The following is a 20772-nucleotide window of genomic DNA, read 5'->3' as shown; positions in this document are numbered from 1 at the left end:
ATTGGAAATGTAACTGAGGAAAATATGTAATAAAAATATTAAAAATTAAAAAAAGGAGGGGCAGGGATGGCAAATTAGCATTTGTTAGAGTTCTGTTAGTAGCGATTAGATCAAAATGAGTGGCATATATTATCATGTGATTCAGAACCATTGCTGTTTGAATTTACTCAGCGTGGACAACAGGACAAAAACATTCTCTTGACATAATAGAATGTATGAAAAAAAAAAAAAAAAAAAGAAAATGCAATAGGCTTGCCTACAGCCTAATCTATGGAAACATTTTTTCAATTGAGACCCCCTCCTCTCAGATGACTCTAGCTTGTGTCAAATTGACATAAACTAGTGAGTACAGTAACTCAGCTTTAGTAAAGCTAGACTGTGCCTTGTGAGCCCCTCTACCTGGAGAAAGACTCCTCATAAACTGCTCCTGTGTCTAGTCTATTATCCTTGATGAGTGGCATCAGTACTTGTTAGGGGCCTTTATAGGGAATGGTTAGTAAGACTGTGGTCTGTCTGAGTGCCTGGCTCTTTCTTCCTGGGCCTGAGAAGCTGAGAAGCTCTCTGTGTTTTCACTGAGTCACAGCTGTGCTGGCTTGTGTGTTAAAAATAGACCCTAGGCATCTATTTGCTGACCTGACCAGTTACTCTACTGCGTAGAAATAAATATTTGGAGTCACTTATGGCTTAGTTGTCATTTCCTTTCCAGGGCTTCCTTGCCCCACCTCCTGAAACCTGAAGGGGGCCATAGCACTGAGTGAGAGAGAGCTGGCACATGTTAGACAGATTCAAGGTGACATGTTACTATGAACTGCTGAAATTCAAGATAGTTCCTAGGAGCCAGGAGAAGTGTTGTCATTTTCTGTAGTGGTGATTGTGCTGTCTTAAGGGCACAGCAGGATTTACTGAGAAAACCCCAGGTTTGAAATCACATAGAAGAATAATTAAGCCACTTCTATTCATTGACCCTGGGCCTTGGGTTACAGATCATCAGCTTTTCCTTTGTAAACAGGAAAGGTGTTTACCCTACCATGATGATTGTGAGAAGTGCTCTGTGTAAAATATGTACCAGCTCTCAGGAATATGGCTGCTATTGTCCTTACAGCAGACATTGTGCCTTTGCACAGAATACCTAAAGGGCAAATTAAAGCTTCCTAAAGGCCTTGATGTCCAAGTGCATGGTCAGAACTCTCTTCCAGGTGGGTGCTCACATCTCTTTTTGTTCGTCTTCAAACATATTGTGACCTTAAATGACATTAACAACTGCCCAAGAAGTACCAGCTGTAGACTCTCCAACTGGGGAAAACTATGACTGAGCTTAAAATAATACCTTGTCTCTGGTCTGATGGGAGGGCTATGTAGGCCCATGTCAGGGAACATTTTCATTCTCAGGCTTAGGTAGAAGAGGCTCAGATCTGATAATGGAAGAGCTACCTTTTACTAGGCACACCAGGCTGTTCCTGTCAGAAGCCCTAGGGTATGTATCCCCTGCTTCTTGGACCCCCAAACCCTGACTGCTATAAGTTTTCTGACTATTCCTTAGAAAGAAGTATAAGAAAAATGGCTCTGAGCAGATCTGGCTCCACAGGGTTTAGAGGTGTCAGAATCTGAGATAAGCACGTCTGACCTCTGTGGGAAAACGTGAAGGAGCCACTGGAGACTTTTCTGAGGATTAAATATGAGGCAGTTTTGTCCCAAGAGACAGGAAGAGTAGCTTGGGAAAAAAAACAGCTTTGATTTTAAGTTGATCTTGCTTCTTTTTACATATACTTTAGTTAGGGTTTCTGTTACTGTTCTGTTACTGATAAAGAATGTGACCAAAAGCAGCGTGGGGAGGAAAGAGTTTATTTTATCTTAACATTCTCCAGTCGTACTTTGTCACTGAGGAAAGCCAGGCAGGAACCTGGAGGCAAGAGCAGGAACAGAAGCCGTGGAACTGTGCTGCTGACCAACTTGCTCCTCGTGACTTGCTCAGCCTTTTCTCTTATACCATCCAGAAACACCTACACAGGTAGCACTAACCACAGTGGGAGGAGCCTTCCTGTATCAATAACTCATCTAAAAAATGCCCCCAGAGACTTGTCCACAGGCCAATCTAAAGGGCATTTTCTCACCCGTGGTTCCTTCTTCAGTAATTTTAGCCTGTGTCAAGTTGACCAAAACAACAACAACAACAACAACAACAACAAAAACAAATTAAAAAAATACAAAAAAAAGACAAAACAAACACAGAACAGTCTAGAATCAAGTCATGATGTCAGAATATAAGTATATCAGAAGCAAACCTGAGAGTACCTGCTAACAAGATTCACACAGAAAGATCAAGCCATCTCCTTAAGGAAAGATACCTGATGAGTCCTTATACCCAGAGTGAAGGTCCTCTACACTCTATAAACTGTGGCCTATTCCCTGTACAGGTGCTACCATGGAGTCTGACCATTGCTGACCGGCAGCCACACAGCACTGAAGTGATAGCCTGCTTGGACCTACACATCTAAGAAAGAGGAAAACCATGGCTTCTAGCAGCACTGAGACCCAGCTCCAGAGGATCATCCGTGATCTACAAGGTCTGGTTGAATGGCTAGTTGTAAGGAACTTGGGCTTGTGCCTTGCCTGTTGATAGTCAGAATTAAGCCCTTTCCTTGTTCACTCACACAGAGTAATTCGAGCCCTCGGGGACACATCATATTGAAATATTTGGTTTTCAGATATCCAGTCTCTGTGCAAATGGGAAGGCTTACCTCACACACCTCTCAGAACAACATAGGTAGTTTGTGAACAAAATCAAATACCATTAAGAGGGCTGGTTTCAGTTGGTATGTGTGCTTTAAGCTGCCTCGGTGCCTTTTATGGAATCACCCCATCTCACCCCTTGCCAGGCTTTGGTGAGCTTGGGTTTTGCTTTGGTTTTTGGTTTTTTTATTTATTTATTTTACGTATATGAGTATACACAGTAGCTGTACAGATAGTTGTGAGCCTTCATCTGGGGAATTGAATTTAGGACATGACCTCTGCTTGCTCCAGTCAACCCCGCTCACTCAGTCCCTGCTCACTCCAGCCCAAAGATTTATTTATTATTATAAATAAGTACACTATAGCTGTCTTAAGATGCACCAGAAGAGGATATCAGATCTCATTACAGGTGGTTGTGAGCCACCATGTGGTTGTTGGGATTTGAATGCAGGACCTTTGGAAGAACAGTCAGTGCTCTTACTTGCTGAGCCATCTCACCAGCCCCTGAGCTTGGGTTTTAAGGAGAGAAACATTCTCCTCTTTTTAAACAGGAAGGTGAAAAACTTGGAGGTTTCATGTTGCACCAGCCCCAGCCACTGGTGGCCATTTCCCCATGCATTTTAGTCCTAGTTCTGCTTACCTCCTTGCTTCCTGGGGGAGCCACTTGGATTTTTGTAACCATTGGAGAAAGGTAAGAAAGGTCTACAGCTAGACCTTGACAGAATAACAACATTTCTGTGGACTGTGGGAGTCCGAGTTTTACTCTTCTAAATGACTTCCCAAGGACCAGATTTTAGTACATCTCACAACCCTACTACTGCCAGACTTGATTTTATAAGCCTCTGGAGCTCCAGCACATTTGCCATAGATCTGTGCCCGCAGCTGTCTCAGTGACACTTCCCTGACAGCCTAAAATCTGGGTTCCTGACTGCTAGGGCTGAACAAACACTAGAAATCTTGCAGTAAAGGTTGTTGGTCCAGGATAGCCTCAGTGCAGTCCACAGTCCGAATCTTAGATCCAAAGCCAACAAGGTCCAACCCACTTCCTCAGATTTGCTCTTTGCAGTGCACAGTAGTGTATCTGACTTAGCTATTATCATAGAATCACTGTGGAACAAAGCTTGGAGTTATACAGCACCAGTCTTAGCTCACAACCACATTAGACTTTCAGCTAAAATGTTTAGTATTTTTTGTTTTGTTTTAATTTATACAGATATACAGAGAAAAATAAGTGGCCATTTGGGTAAATCTGTGTTTACCTTTAAAAGTTTTACTACAAAGTAGTCTTTTCTGTGTCACAGTGGCTAGTTTTCAAGGACAGCCTTCTGTACCATATTACCCTCACAGAAATCTCAGAGTTGATTCAATAGTCTTAAAACCTACATCCTGTCCTCAAACTCAACCAACAAATAAGGGGAGCAAACTACACACTGGAGAGGTAGAGACCAATGTCTGCTTAGAGCTCTGCTGTTTGCCAACAGGATCTTAAGCGGAGTCTCTGACCCCTGTATCCTTGTCTGTAAAATGAGGAAGTGGGGATGTTGATAATAAGAGATTCCTAGATTCCATGTTGTATATATTTTTTCATCTATTCTTGGTGCTAAAAATAGAATGCATATTACATAGTGTCTCAGGCTTATTGAAATAAGGCAGACACTCCATTTAATGGAAAGTACATGTAAAGGTCTGACCCTTCCTGGGCACCCAGTCAACAGACGCAGATATTGTTATCATTGTTACTGTTATGTACACTCGGTGGGTGCTCTAAAACCTGGATTTAAGGCTCCCACTGTTGAAAAGAAATGGGACCTTTTAGAGTCTGGTGATGACCAGTGATTGAGTCATGACCACTCTATCCTGGCCTATTTATTTATTTATTTATTTATTTAATTTTTTGCCTTTCACTGTCCTAAGTCTGCTTTGGTTTGTGATTCTACAGTTGACTAATCCACATACCAACTATTTGTTGACTTGCTGTATGTACATAGTGCTAGGTTGGTGGTGGTTACACAGGGATGAATTTTTAAAAAACAAACAAACAAACAAACAAACAAAAACCCACCGTGCCCAATCAGCAAGCTGTTTCAGTGTCTATGGGGACTTAGTACACTTGACTCTCCTACCTGAAGTTGTATCACCTGAATAGTTGCATGTCCTGTGTGTTTCCAAGCTGACACTTACTCCTTCTGCTTCTTGGTGTTATTTCTACTTCTTTCTCAGACTTACTTTTCAGTACATCTAAGATGCTTGTCAATTCTAGGGCTCTTAAAATGTGAAGTAGACAAATGTGTCTCTCTAGTTACGTGTTCCTATTTGTTGTCTTAAAGATGCAGTGACAGAACTAAGCAATGAATTTAAGGAAGGCGGAGAACCAATCACAGATGACAGCACCAGCTTGCACAAGTTTTCTTATAAACTTGAGTATCTTCTGCAAGTAAGTGGCCCCCGTCATGCACTGGTTTTGTCAGAGTTGTCTCTCCTTCCCCATTTGAGTGACTGTTAGCAGTTTCCAGGATGTGGTTCAGAAAGCACAGTGAAGCAGTTAAGCCCTTGTGGTGAGACTAAGAGTCAAAGCAGTCCCAGGAGCTCAGTCCTTCCACGTGAGTCAGGATGTTCTGGGAACTGAAAACATTCTTCTGAGACTTAAGCCATCGTAAGGCAAGTCACAGGCCTTTCCAGCATTACACCCTTTAAGAGCTTGTTGAACCCTGTAGTGTTTCTCTCTTACAGACATGATATATGTATATAGCCAAGTATAAAGGCAGTTTCCAAGACTGCAGCCTCTCGAAGATTATTCAAGGCCCATTTCAGAGCCTTGTTCCTCAAGTATGGTTACCATGGGGCTGGCTATTTCTGAATCAGGGTTAGTCAAGCAAACAGTCTTTTTAACATTTTCATGGTATAACTTTTGTGTTTACCATGGGGCTGGCTATTTCTGAATCAGGGTTAGTCAAGCAAACAGTCTTTTAACATTTTCATGGTATAACTTTTGTGTGTGGTTAGTTTGACCTAGACAACTCTGCTGATTTGGGAAGCATGTGCTTTTGAAATAGGGAGGAAAAAAAATGGACCTGCGGTCATTTTACCAAAATTGTATGAGGTGTATCTGGATTTTGTTCTGTGTTATCTAGATTTGATAATTGCAAACATGAATCATGCCTCCATAACCAGGGGTAAGTGCTATAAATTTAATAGAGATACCTACCATACCTTACAGTGTCACATGCCGCCAAAGAACATAGGGTGAGAGCTGCTAGAAGTAATGCCAGGCATAGAAATACTCACCTTATGCCTCCTGCTGGTTCTTTGTTTGACACTAGCAGATTATGAGGGTTTGCCTTGTTTGTTCTCTTTCCCAGATAAGCCCATTTTGGTTTTGGATTTGAAAGTACTCAGCACTGATACTCATTTTGGTTTTTCATGTACTTTAAAACAGTGTTGACACTTGAGAGTTAAGGCATGGATAAGAAGCCATTGCCTGGGTTCTCTGAGTTACAATACAGTCAACGCTTTGAATGTTAACATAAGACTCTTCAATTGAATTTCCTTATCATTATTGGAGGTTTCCCACCAAACTATGCTGGTAACCCTTAAGAGGATAAATCTTTCTCTCCTTTTTTTCCCCCTTTCATTACTTTCCTTTTCTCCTTCTTGCCTTTCTTTCTCCCTCCTTTCCTACATCCTTTGCTTGCTTTTTTTTTTATTAATCAGTCAGTCATCTATCTAGCTTGCTACACTGGAACTATAATTTCGGCTTTCTATATGCTAGAAAAGTACCAATAGAAAAATCTTTTGGAATAACTATTATTTCTAAATCATTAGTGATATGACCTTGAGCTGGTGTTTAGTAGCCTCTTCCACATCTGAAGTTTGTGCATTAATACTCTCTTGTTTTAAGATTAGCATACTCTGAGTTGCCAATAATCAAAATAAAATCATCAAGAGGCCTGCCCCAGTGCTTGTCCCTAGGAAGCTAGTGATATTTCTCACATTAGGGGGCATGTACAGCAGTAGTCTCAGACTTCCTGCTTGTTCCTTTCTCTGCACAGTTTGATCAGAAGGAGAAGGCTAGCCTCCTGGGTAGCAAGAAAGACTACTGGGATTACTTCTGTGCGTGCCTAGCCAAGGTGAAAGGAGCAAATGATGGGATTCGATTTGTCAGGTCCATCTCTGAGGTAAGCCATGCTATGAAGGTAAGGGCCACCTATCTTCCACTGGCCTGCCTAAAGCTTTGTGAATACTTTTATACACGTAGCTAGGTATACCATGAACTCTGTGGGTGATTAAGAAGCCAAGAAATCTAGTCCAGGCATACTGGGTACCTGTTATATGGTTCAAGCTCATGGAAACTATCTGAATGTAGATTAAGCAGAAATGAGCCAGGTCCTAAATTTCGCTTCCTACCTGGACTGTTCACATTGGAAGTCTCTGTTCATGGAACCCTTTGGAAGTGTGTAGCACCACTTCCTTTTTCAAAATTAAAAGAATCATTTTCTTTAGAGTTGCTAAGCCAGACAACTCATTAGGTAAAGGCATTGCCCACCAAGCCTAATGACCCAAGTTTCATCTCTAGAACTCACATGGTAAAGAGAAAAGACCTTCCCCCATGTGCAGTGACACTGGCATGCACACACACACAATGAATGAATGGATAGCAATTTTTTTTAAATTGCTAGGCTATCTTGTCAGCAGTTTGCTTAGGAAACTTAGATTTGAAGTGAGGAGAATAAGGTAGAGTCTCAAAGATATTTTGAATCATGCAGGGCTGCTAAGTAAGTTTCTACATCCAGTTGGGCCCTTAAGAAAGGGCTGAATGCCCTGGCTTTGTCTTAATTACAAAATTCAAAAAAAAAAAAAATACACCACACTACACACCCTTCTAATTTGCAATCCTGTTTCAAGACCTCTGTGGCAGTTTCTTTAGTTGATTTGTCTTGGCTGCCTTGTACCAGAACCTAGAAGGCCCTATGTTGAAACCCATAAAAGAGTTTGCTCACCACACCATATTGTGAGTAACTAGACCTCAGATGATCTCCTTCATTCCTGTCTCCCAAGCCCATTCCCATCCCCATCACCAATAACTCCCTTCCACTCTCATCATCCCAGTCAACCCAGAAGTAAAGTGTACATATATGAGAAGCAAGTGGACCCTGAAATTTTGGGAAAGAGGTTGAAAAAGTGTGTGCATTTTTTCTTGTCAGCATCTCTGACAAGTATGGAATCACTCTAAAATCAGCACATAGGCTCTTTGGCTGGCCTCAGAGGCCACAGTGTTGGAGTGTTGGATGTTCTAACATTAATACTCCCAGGCATAGAGCTAGGGTGTTTCTTCTTGTAGATGGGAACAGTATTAAGCACACTGACATCAAAAGCTCAATTTTTTTTTACCAGCTTCACCCTCAGAGTCTGGGCATGCAAGGAAAGATGGCAGCTCTGAAATGTTTATCCTGCATGTATCTTTAATGTCAGTGTAGTATGAGTTGGTCTTGTGAGATTGGTGAAAAATTCAAGCCCATGATGTAGAGCAATGTTTAATGTATCAGGAATCTAGAGGCGTTCCATTCCCTCTTCACTCTTGTGTCCCATTCCTCACACATTGCATCAGCACTGAAGCCGTCAGTCTCTGACCTTGGACAGGTGAGCTCTTACAGTAAGTTAGTTTTCATTCCTAGGGTCATGAAGTGATTACTAAGAGTCTGCTTTTCAGCTGTTTTCCTCCTCTCCTCATAAAGAATTCAGACCTTTGAGGCCATGCAGGCAAATATTAAAGAAGTTAAGGAAGCTGTGTGCTGACTTCCAGTGTACTCACACAGGTTTTAGTGACAATTTCCTGTGGGACCCAGTTTAATTATATGTGAAAGCTCTGTCCTCTGTCTTGGAATGTCACTAGGTGGGAAAACTGCTGGATATTCAGTACCTTAGTACTCGTGTACCCTTTGGGTCTTCAAGTGTAATGTGAATTTAATAGGTCAGAAGATTTTATAGGACTCTGCAGCACCTTTTGAGCAGGAGATAACCATTTGGACTAAGATATGTGAGTGCTCTAGTAAGCCACTTCTGGAGGCTCAAAATGGGATCTTTCAGGATTGTGTTTCCCTGAAGTATGTGGAGGCCAGCTCTGCTCCAGGAGCATAGCACAATGGTCTACTTTAAAACAGAAGCAGCCCATGTTTCTTGAAGATCTCCTGGCCTGTGCTGCTGTTATATGTCTTTTCAGTGTTGTTTATATTGGTCTGATTAGATGCTAAGAAAACTGGAAATGAAAGCTGACCCAAAATCTAAAACAATTTTTTTAAGGGATATATAGTTAATTTTATTTGCAGTACATAGGAAGTATACCTTTAAGTAAGTAGCTAGCTCCCTTTGTATAATCATCTCTTCAACTAATGAGCTCAAATGTTACCATATAAAAAGTTTTACTGCCATGAAGGAGGAATAATGACTTACTCCTGCTCTGGGAGCTTGCAGACAAGAGTGGTTTTGTGGGCAGAGGTCTCATTAAATTCCACCACTACTCCAGTTTTTGAGAATGTGGATGTGCACCTTGCGTAGCTGTTCTTGGCTGCTCAAATGTTGTTCCCACTGAGCACTTTGTTCTCAACTCATGCATCAGAGGAGAAAGTATTTGGACATGGGTGTGACCTCAAGGCTGTTTGTCCTCTAAGCATCTGTTGAGATAACTATTTGGTAGCATAGTGTTTTGTATCAAGTCAATCTGCTGCCCACCTCCACTTCAGCCATTATGACTATGTACAATATGGGCATGGAGAAATGTCTTCTGCATTCTGTAGTTCATGAGGTTTTGTGCCTTTTAGAACCACTTCATGTTACATTATTTCCTTGAGTCATCAGTAAGAAGATAAATACTTCTGAGTTAAAGGTGTTAACTGCTACTGGGATGTTTACAGCATCATTAGTGCCTTAGTGGTATGCCACATACTTCCTGTCTGAATCCAGGGCATCTTGATAGCAGAGAATAGTAAGACACTTTTGTGACTAAACTACTATCATTCCTCTCCTACCATGTTTGACCTTTAAAGGGGTAAGAGAGTGTTGGCCCTGCCTTGTCTACTTGTATCAACAGATATCTGTGGTAAATCAGAATGTTTTGAGTGCCTGGCTGCATCTATGACTGATTAATTTGCAAACCTGTCTCACTTGTCTTCTATGGCAGTTCCATTTAATCCACTTGTCCTGACTGCCATGTGCCCATAGCTAGTAGGGCCCTGCATTGTAGCCTCATTGCAGTGTCTGCCCAACAACATGTTATAAGTGACTAAACCTTAGATGGATCCCTTTATGCCTTTATGGTTTGTCATCGTAGTCCTTGTAGAGTTATGGACACTTGGGCTTTTCTATGACATCTACTCATAGGTGACAAGACTTCATGGAAAGCACTATTCTCATCCATAGCACACTGACTATGAGCAATGAGTTGGCTTATCTGAAAAGAAACAAGCCCAATTAGGAAAGTATGGATAGATACATGGGGAGGTTGATGGTTTTATCTCAATAATAGAGACAAAAAGAGGCTGTTATTCATCTGGCAATACCTTTGCAAAGCTCCCCTTATACAACTCCACTCTTTTCTGTTCTTCCCCTTTCTGTACATTCCAACAGACCTCTGAGGCCTCTCTCCCTGAGCTTGCCCTATCCCAGTCCCCCCTCCCCAGTATGTTAAGACCAGTACCAGAAAATCTTAACATCCCTTTCTCCTGTAGCTCCTATGTAAGAAGCCATTCAGCTCCCTCCAGATTTCACTCCTTACTCCAGATTTAATCAAGGAGTTTCCTGTCTGACTCAGATTCTGATGGAAAGAGGAGCAAGAGTGACTCCATCAAATATTCAGGTGTTTGAGTTGCCTTGATATCTTTCTTCATCTGTTTGCTATAGACTATTTTCAGATGTCCTGGGATAAGCAGCCCCACTTCAGGCTTCACGCTAGGGTGATAATGCCAAATGATTTGTGTCCTTTGAGGGGTGTGAGGGCTGCTACTATCAGAATAGGATTGAATGGCATGTTTTGTCCTGTATGTGGCCTTTGCTAATCCTCCATGAGGCAGGTGTTTATCTCGATATAATGTGTTTTCAGCTCCGAACATCTCTGGGAAAAGGAAGAGCCTTCATTCGCTACTCTTTGGTGCACCAGAGGTTGGCAGACACCTTGCAGCAGTGCTTCATGAACACTAAAGTGACCAGGTAATTGCAAGTCTGTGCTGGACTTAACCTCGTAGCACTGATAAACAGAAATTGTGTCAGCCAAACCAGAATGTTAGTGGCAGGTGCCTCTAGTTTCTTTCTACATCCATTATTCTTTGTACTTCTTAGCCGTCTTTGAACATGTAGGCAAAAGTGAGGAAGAGGGGAAGACTATCTTTCTCTAGTTCTCTCATGTGCTCAACTATGACAGTAGAGCTTAGAGCCAGATCTCTTAACTCCTAATGCCATGTGTCTTTCCCTGGTGGGTAGTAGCTCACTGGGGCCAGTGTTCCTTTGCCTCCCAGAAGAATTACCTGTCAGGTTTTCCTTCACTTACCTAAGCCTCCACCTACCACAGAGTCAGTACCCATCAGCATATCAGGGCTCCTTGGAGACTAAAGAGCAACTGCTGTGAATCTAGGTTGCCCACTTGTCAGCCTTTGTACCTCTTAAGTGTGATGGCCTCACCAGGAAACAGTAAAGGAAGGAGAGAGGTGGACCTGAGTAGATAAAGGTAAGAGGGCATCAGATAAAGATGTAGATCTGGGGCCAAGAGGACAGACATCTTTGGCTTGCCCAGCATTCCTTTTCTAGTTCTACTCTGCTTCTCCCTAGATATTTGAGTTAATGAAAGAAAGCACTTTTGAATTAAAAACTAACAGGAAAAATCTTTAGCTTTATTTTGTCACCTTTAAGGTTGATTTACATAAAGGAATAGTTCTTATACCTGTGACAGATGTGTGAGTTAAAAAAAAATATTTGTACATTTGATTTGAAGAGTATATTGCTCTAGGTATTTGATAAAGACTGCCATAAGTAGTTGAGTATCACAGACCACATATATCAGCCTGGTAGTTCTTTTAACTCATCAGTACTATCTTTTTAACTTCTTACTGCTTCATGTCAAGTGAATAAATGTGCATATATTTCTAAATAGACATTTGTTCTTTGGCTTTTAATTTGATGTCTGAATACAAATTAGAAATGAGTCCAGTGTGTCACATTGCATTCTGTGAAAGCTGAGGTTATCTTCCCAAAAGGAAGTATCCTGTCTTTTGCAGTTGCCCTTTCCTGGCGAGTCACAGAGATTTGAATATCTCAAATTCTTTGGAAGAAAACAGATATTATATAAATAGTGAGCATCCGGATCATTGTAACAGTTTCTTTGAAGTAAAGAATGTTTATTGAGAATCCATGGTCTGGCAGTAAAAGATAAAATAATTTGCTTGGTTTTTGATTTAGTAACATGAGTCACTGGATTTGATGAAGCAGAACCACACAGGACAGTCTTCAGTAGATTCATTCTTTGCTTATCCTTGTTACTATTCAGTTCACATAGTATTTTGTTTTCTGCAGTGACTGGTATTATGCAAGAAGCCCCTTTCTGAAGCCAAAGCTGAGCTCTGACATTGTGGGTCAACTGTATGAGCTGACTGAGGTTCAGTTTGATCTAGCATCAAGAGGCTATGACTTGGATGCCGCCTGGCCAACATTTGCCAGGTACTTTGGGGAACTGCTTTCTTTTAGAAGTTAAGGGAAGGGATGCTCAGCCTTTTGAAGACATCTGCACAGCCATTTTGCTTGCTCAGAAAATTATATATAGCTTCACAACTATTTTTTTCTGCCTTCCCGATTATTCTTGGGCTTTTTGGGTAGTGGAGGGTTTTGGTTTGAGGGACTTGTTTTGTTGTTATTCAGTAGCTTACATTCTATCATTATTTGGTAGCTTAACTTGCCCATATTTGTCCAATGGGAGACCTTTCAGGCTAATACTTGTGGGGTTTCTTTCTTCTGTCTGATAGATTCTTTTTTTAAGAAATAAAATAATGTAGATATAACTAAGGCCCCACTCTGCTGCTGTCTTTCTCCTTTATTTCCAGAAGTAAACACAGCGCCACAGTTGAGGCATATTAATAGCAAGGTTTTTTTTTCATTATATGTACATTTATCCATAAATATTTTATAATGTTCTATGTATATGTTCTATTTATATGTTCTATGTAGTATATATTTTCAAAATTTTGTACATCATAAGAAAACTATTATTTCATACTTGCCTTTTTATTTCACATTGTTTAGTTTAACTTGTGCATATGCTTGTGGTTCTATGGCTTTGAGGTAGAAGCAAGCCATAGCAGTATGTAAAGCAACTTTGCCCATCCATATCTTTACCTATTCTGTGACAGCTTTCATGCAGGAATAGTTGTGATATAGACCACATATTTCACAAGCTCAAAATATTCACAGCCTAGCAAACCCACAATGTAGAATATTCTACTACATATGTAACCATAACCAGGTGTGACACCCTCTGGTGGAGTTAGGCTAGTTCCACCTTTCCACAGTGATAATGTATCAAGAGTTTCCTTCCATCTTTCATCCTCTTCTGGCCTCCACAGACACCCCACCCCCATCCCCACCCCCCATACATACACCACACATAAAAATAAATCTTTAAATTTAAGAAGAGTCTGAAACTCTTCCTTTCAGGAAAGTAAAAGGGAGATGACTTGTTTATCTCATAGTTTTAGAGGCTGAAGGCCTAAGCAACATGGTCCAGCCTCTGGCAAGAGATCCCTTTGACTATCATTTCAGAATAGGTCGCATGTGGAAAGGAGATGGGGTGTATTCTATGCAGAAGTAAGAGATCACATGTCCAAAATAGTAAGCCAGAGGTTAGAGTCCCATAGTGCCTTCCAACTGCATAACCCCAAGTTGATCTAAGGACTTATATTAGCCATACTTCTTAAAGGTTCCACTATCTGTCTGTACCACCACTTTAAGGACCATCTTCCAGTATGGAAGACCTATACTCCCATATTCCTGTTCTTTATTAAAGAAAGTTAGTATAGAAACTTAAACAGGGCAGGAACCTAGAGTCGAGAGCTGATCCAGAAGACATGGAGTAATAGTGCTTACTGGCTTGCTTCACATGGCTTTCTTATAGAACCCAGGACTAAGAGCCCAGAGATGGCACCACCCAGAGTGGACTAAGCCCTCCCCTATTGATCACTAATTGAGAAAATGCCTTACAACTGGATCTGATGGAGACATTTCCTCAACTGAGATTCCTTTCTTTCTCGTGACTCTAGCTCGTGTTGACACACAAAACCAGCCAGTACACCTAGTAGCTGTCAACACCACTGCCTACGTGTATGTTTGCGTATATGTATGTACCTGAGTTTGTTTATCTGAATACAAGTGTGTCTGTTCTGTGGCCCCACAGGAGGACGCTAGCCACCAGCACGTCTGCTTACATGTGGAAACCCCCCAGCCGAAGCTCCAGCATGAGTAGTTTAGTGAGCAACTACTTGCAGGTAATGTCAGGAAGGCTGGGATTAGTAGGCTGTTAGGGTGACCAGGGTAATCTTCTCAAATACTTGTTGTTCTAAGCAGAGTACTATAACCCCTCAAACCAAATCCTATATGTCCTGGAATTTGGATTTTTACAGCCAGATAAAATTGAGATCCTTTTAAAACTGAACTCTTAAAATATTTAAAATATCTTACAGGATGTAGTTTAGCACTGAAGTTTGAATTGACTCTGTCACCTACTGTATCCAACTAAGGGGAAATTACCTAACTTTGAAGCTTCAAGTCTTTCTTCTATAAGAGAGATTAATAAAATCTTCCTGGTCCTAAGTGGAAGAGCAAGTGAAAGAGTACTTAAGAACAATGGATCAGGAAATGCTAACTTTTTCAGAAATGTGAACCTATTATAACTACATAATAGCAATTTATTTGCAGTACAGAAATACTCATTATACATAAAGAACATTAAAAATATAAAAGACTACTCTTTGGCCTCATTTTGTGATTTTTATCATGCCGTGGTGATGTGAGTATAATTCAGTGGGTTAATCAAAATTTTAGTGTAACTGAGTTTAGATTCTGTAAGAGCCAATATCCTTTAAACTCATAAAGCTGATGGAGGCTAGATAGAGATGTGAGTCTGCTTATCAGTGGGGTTTGTGGGACCTTGAATGTGCTCTGACCTTTTGGAAGGTGCTTTGAACATAGGTGTTCTGGTCCTTGGACTAGCTCTAAAAATTTACCTTAGGTTAGGTAATTCCTTTGTTTTTATTCTACTTTCATTGAATACAAAGACTTATCCAAATAGCTGGACAGTATCATCCCAAAGCTCCTGTCTTTTGCTTTCTTGTAGACTCAGGAGATGGCCTCCAGTCTTGACCTGAATTGTTCTCTAAACAATGAAGCACTAGAAAGCTTCGATGAGATGCGGCTGGAGCTGGACCAGTTGGAGGTTCGGGAGAAACAGCTACAAGAACGTGTACAGCAGCTAGACAGGGAGAACCAAGCACTGCGAATGATGGTCAGCAGGCAAGGGGGGCAGCTTCAGGTAGAGAAGGAGATGGGGTACCTTGCAGTCGAGGACAGCAGTGGCCTTGTGAGCCTGGTAGCAGAGCTCCAGAAGCAGGGGGACGTCACCCAGGCCACAGTGAAGAAGCTACAGACATGTCTGCAGGCCCTGGAGCTAAATGTAGACAAGAAAGAGTACAGCCCCTCAGCCTTGCAGCTTGAGGACATGGCGAAGGAGCTTGACACTGTGAGAGGCTCCTTGGGTAGGGAGAACCAGCTTCTGGCCAGCCTTGCAGAGCGCCTCGCTAGGGCAGAGAAAGGGGAAAAGCCACCTCCAGACACAGAGCTTCATCAAGAGCCAGTTCCTACAGATCTGGTGCTCAAGTTCCAGGAGCTGAAGGGAAAACTTCAAGCCCTAGAAGGAGAGAACACCAAGGCCCAGGAGCTAAACAGGCAGCAGAGTATCAAGCTAGAGCAACTGGCCAAGGAACTACAGCTGAAGGAGGATGCCCGGGCTAGCCTAGCACACTTAGTGAAGGATATGGTCCCACTTCAGGAAGAGCTGTCTGGAAAGAAGCAAGAGTCAGCTCAGCTCCGGCGACAGCTTCAGGAATCCCTGGCCCACTTGAGCTCTGTGGAGGAGGAGCTGGCTGAAGCCAGGCAGCAGGAAAAGCAGCATCGAGAAGAAAAGCAGCTCCTGGAGCAGGAAGCCAAGTCTCTGACATGGCAGCTGCAGCTCCTAGAGACCCAGCTAGGACAGGTGAGTCAGCTTGTGAGTGACCTGGAGGAGCAGAAGAAGCAGCTCATGCAGGACAGAGATCATCTCAGCCAGAGAGTGGGCACACTGGAGCAGCTAGCCAAGGCGCATGGCCCTCCACAGTCTGCGGAGATTCCAGAAAAGGGGCAGCAGTGCCTCCAGGAACAACAGGTAAATAGTACCACAGTGTCAGAGGCAGACCAGGAGGAGTTGCAGAAGGTCAACCAGGAGCTACAGAAGGAGCTGCAGAACATGGTTGACCGCAACCAGCTTCTAGAAGGCAAACTGCAGGCCTTGCAAACTGACTATAAGGCACTGCAGCAGCGAGAGGCAGCAATCCAGGGCTCTTTAGCCTCCCTGGAAGCTGAACAGGCTAGCATCCGGCATCTGGGAAACCAGATGGAAGCAAGCCTCCTGGCTGTGAAGAAAGCCAAAGAGACTATGAAAGCCCAGGTAGCAGAGAAGGAGGCTGCCCTGCAGAGTAAGGAGAGTGAGTGCCAGAGGCTGCAGGAAGAGGCAGATCAGCGCCGGCTTCAGGCAGAGGCCCAGGCCCAAGAGCTCAGAGCTCTTGAGAACCAGTGCCAGCAGCAGATTCAGCTGATTGAGGTCCTCTCTGCAGAAAAAGGCCAACAGGGTCTCAGCCTGCCCCAAGTCAACACAGACCAACTGGCCCTGTCTCAAGCACAGCTGGAAATTCACCAGGGGGAAGCCCAGCGGTTACAGAATGAGGTGGTGGACCTCCAGGCCAAGCTCCAGGTGGCCCTAGGTGATCGAGACAAGTTACAGAGCCAGCTGGGTGTGGCTGAGACCGTTCTAAGGGAGCACAAGACCCTGGTGCAACAACTGAAAGAGCAGAATGAAGCCCTCAACAGGGCCCATGTTCAGGAGCTGCTTCAGTGCTCGGAGAGAGAGGGGATACTACAAGAGGAGAGCATCTACAAGGCCCAGAAGCAGGAACAAGAGCTACGAGCCCTGCAGGCAGAGCTGTCACAGGTGAGGTGCAGCTCTGAGGGAGCCCACCTGGAACATGCAGAGCTGCAGGACCAGCTGCACCGAGCCAACACAGACACAGCTGAGCTTGGCATACAGGTTTGTGCACTGACAGCTGAGAAGGATCGAATGGAGGGGGCCCTGGCCAGTCTAGCCCAGGAGCTCCAGGACTCCAAAGAAGCAGCACTACAGGAACGAAAGGGTTTGGAGCTCCAAGTGATGCAACTTCAGCAAGAGAAGGAGAAGTTGCAGGAAAAGGTGAAGGCAGCTGAGGAGGCAGCCAGTTCATTCTCTGGTCTGCAGGCACAGCTGGCCCAGGCTGAGCAGCTAGCCCAGAGCCTCCAAGAGACTGCACACCAGGAACAAGATGCCCTCAAGTTCCAACTAAGTGCTGAGATTATGGACCACCAGAACCGATTAAAGGTAAGTTCAGTTTTAGCCATCTCTCAAGGTATACCTTGAGGCAACATAATTAGCTGGCCCTACAGCAAGAAAAGGCGAAAACCAAAGAGTACCCTAGTTCCATTCAATTGTAGTAGCTCACACCTCTTTACATGAGGTAAATACATGAGGCAGAGCATGGGCAGCAGTGCCTTCTCATGGAGCCTCCACTTAGCTGTGGCATATGTTGGCCCACACAGAACTTTTTTAAAATTAGAAGTCAATATTGACAGAGCAGGATATACACAAAATCAGTTTTGTGGTTTCTTTTGAATTCTCGGCGGATCTAATAGCCCATTTGCAAATCCCCACAAGGCAATAGTGCTCAAAGAGTGCACATAGTCTTCTGCTGCTTCCCCTGTTGTGTGCCCATTCCGCACATAAGTTTCAGCCTTTAGCTCTGTCTTTTCCTTTGGAGCCCCATCCTCCATAGGGTCACCGTCTGTGACAGCTCTTGAGTCCTGGCTCTGGTCCTTACTGTAATAATCAGCTTCTCTGGGTACGATCCTGATGGCTGACGCAAGACCCTTAAAGCAGACAGATCTGTGAAGCCCCAGTAGACCATGAGCCTTGGATACTTCATGAAGAAAAGATACTAAAGAATGATAAATGAGAATATAAGCAGCCACACTACTTTGATTTCTAGTGTGTATCACTAGTGGGTCAGGCCTCTACTCCCAGCCTTCTACACGCTCTCCTACTCTTTCCTAAATGTGCCCTCCCAACCCCATGAGGCTCATGGGCCACTATTCCACTTGCAGAAATTGTTTGAGGAACAAGCTGAGCCTCTTTTCCTAGTAAACTTGCAAGTATTTTGTTACCAGTAGAGAAGAAACTTGTTGGGACACTTTAAGAAGCAAGGCAGTCTTATTTTTAGAAACCATTTGGGTGATAAAAGTGAAGGAGTCTCAGAGCAAGAACCTCTCTCATGATGCCTTTCTTATCCTTTCCAGACAGCCAATGAAGAGTGTGAGCGTCTCAGGGCCCAGCTAGAAGAACAAGGCCAGCAGCTGCAAATGACTAAGGAGGCTGTGCAGGAACTGGAGGTGAGCCTGGCAGGTGTGCTTCAAGGAAAGGGGATCTGGTCTGCTTTCACTGGATTGTTGAAAGATGTTTCTCACAATGCTGCCAGTTGTCAAACTAAGACAGTCATTGATTCAGACAATATCACAAGTCTATGCCATAATGCCCTTCCATTCCCTGGACTTTGGGCTAAAAGGAAATTGTTCTTAGTCACCTCTGTTGGCATTCTCTCGTGTAAATAACTGGCACTTGTCCCACCAGTAACCACATTCTGTGCCACCTGCACTCTGGCACCCCACTGTAGAGGAGGTCATGCCTCACAGATATATAACAAAGGTTTCTGGCCTCGTGAGCTTCAGCACAAAGAGGCCTTGCCAGGCACTGTGAATAGCATACCAATCTCTTCCTCCATGGAGGGTAAGCTTTAAGCTTTGTGTTTTCCCCTGATGTCTTATTCTAGATCACCAAGGCAGCCATGGAGGAGAAGCTGAATTGCACCAGTAGCCACCTTGCAGAGTGCCAGGTCACTTTGCTGCACAAAGATGAAGAAAGAACTATGCTTCAAACCAGCCTAGAAAGGTCAGTCACTGGAATACCCATACAGCTGCTGGTAGTTTCAGGGAGTGGGTAGGTTTACTCATTTTAGAAAATCGGCCACTTGTACTAGATGAGGAAGTACTGCAAAAGTCATGCCACCAGAAAACACAGGAGCCAGAAGCTTGCCATGGAAAAGTTGGCCATCTCCTGCAATAGGAGACAGGGTGCTTTTCATCTGGGTCAGCTTTTTACCTTCAGCAAGGCACACATTTTTGCAAGAGCTTTTGGGGAGTCTATCTTGGGGTTCAATAATAAAGACATGGAGACATCTGTATAATATAAAGCTGCTACCCTGTTTCTGAGGCAGTCCCTCAGCTACTCATCTAGCTCCACCAGGCCTCCCTGCCTGGTTCAGGAGCATAGAAGACTTACTAAGGCCTACTAAGGGCCCCAGCACCCTCCCCAAGGCAGAAAGTCCCCAAAACAGCAGAGAACACTGTCCCTTTTTGTAGCCGCCTCTGAGAGATCACACCTCTCTTTTATGTTCTAACTCTTCTCTCCTGCTTGTCCTCCATCACTGCTCCATAAGTCTCTTTTCCATCTGGCTCTTCCCAGTATCCCAAAGATCCTGTCCAGGAATCCTTACAAAAATGCTATGTCCTACTCTCTTTGAGTATGTTAGCATCCTGGAGTATCGCTGCCATCCCAGAATTACCCCTTCATGTTAGAAGTGGAGGTAGAGAGATTATTTGGGATTATTATTTGGGATAATGCATAACTCACGGTAAGCAGACCATGCCTCACCAAGAGAGGGAAAAGCCAAGAAGGCAGCCGGACCTTTCATTGAAGGCCAAGAGAGCCCAGAAATTCTAGGAAGCTGAATATCACAGGTAACCAGGGAAAATGATTTCTTTCCTCCCAGAACACAGAAGGAACTTGAAAAGGCTACATCCAAAATTCAAGAATATTACAACAAACTCTGCCAAGAGGTGACAAACAGGGAAAGGAATGACCAGAAGATGCTTGCAGACCTCGATGACCTGAACAGAACCAAGAAATACCTTGAGGAGCGGCTGATAGAGCTGCTCAGGTGAGTGGGGTCAGTTGGGGACCCTGTCCAGGATTGGCTTTTCTTTTTAAAAATTTATGGAAATGACAGTTCAGTGGAAATGGGCCCTTCTCCTCAAGTTCTGCCCAGTGGTGGGCTATCAAAGAGCCACATGTCTACAGGATCCTACAGACTTTGGCAGTCTTGAAGGCTGGTCACACCAGTGTTCATTTGGGTTTGGGTTTTTGTTTGGATGCAGGATTATGTTCAAACTCTGGGTGCCTGGCTAAAAATGATAATAGAATGGCATTTAGTAACTGGTTGTTTCCTTATCTCTTGCCTGTTTCCAGTGAGCCTTCTTTTCTTTTGTTGTCTCACTTTCCTTTGGTTAGGGCTACCTAGAGGGACCCAGTAGCAGTGTCCATGTGGGAACCAAACTAGAAGGGGCTCTGAGGGACCCAGCATGTTCCACTCGTGCCACTTAAGAGTAGCCACTGTATGGTGCCTTACTTGCCAAGAGAGATTGGGAAGCTATAATTTATATGACATATTCTGATTGTTAAATGGTTGCAACTTTCAACTTTTTCTTAAAGGAATCAAATCTGAAATATAAAATACTGTAGCTACTCTTCCTTCCCTCTATCCCTTCCTTCCTCTCTCCCTCTCTCTGTCTGTCCCTCCCACTCACCCACCCGCCTGCCTGCCTACCTTCCTCCCTCCCTCCCTC

The 20772-nt window shown here is 43.4% G+C and overlaps 1 protein-coding gene across 4 annotated transcripts in view; it reads left to right on the top strand.

Moving 5' to 3' along the window:
- Window positions 1–20772, top strand: part of Fyco1 (FYVE and coiled-coil domain containing 1) — a 68919-nt gene that overhangs the window by 11848 nt on the left and 36299 nt on the right. For all 4 annotated transcript variants that reach the window (XR_002378694.2, XM_021171508.2, XM_021171509.2 and 1 more), the window contains exons 2-11: window positions 2415–2564; window positions 5058–5164; window positions 6780–6905; window positions 10823–10929; window positions 12286–12429; window positions 14156–14246; window positions 15095–17419; window positions 18391–18483; window positions 18921–19039; window positions 19920–20087. Coding sequence is in view for 3 of the 4 variants with exons in the window: in XM_021171508.2 (XP_021027167.1) it covers window positions 2510–2564; window positions 5058–5164; window positions 6780–6905; window positions 10823–10929; window positions 12286–12429; window positions 14156–14246; window positions 15095–17419; window positions 18391–18483; window positions 18921–19039; window positions 19920–20087 (3335 nt within the window). In the remaining variant the exon portion in view is untranslated. The remainder of the gene's footprint in view (window positions 1–2414; window positions 2565–5057; window positions 5165–6779; window positions 6906–10822; window positions 10930–12285; window positions 12430–14155; window positions 14247–15094; window positions 17420–18390; window positions 18484–18920; window positions 19040–19919; window positions 20088–20772) is intronic.

Source organism: Mus caroli, chromosome 9 (genome assembly GCF_900094665.2).
Source record: "Mus caroli chromosome 9, CAROLI_EIJ_v1.1, whole genome shotgun sequence".
NCBI lineage: Eukaryota > Metazoa > Chordata > Mammalia > Rodentia > Muridae > Mus > Mus caroli.
The sequence above is the reverse complement of the archived record's forward strand: the minus strand, read 5'-3'. Positions and strand labels throughout refer to the sequence as shown.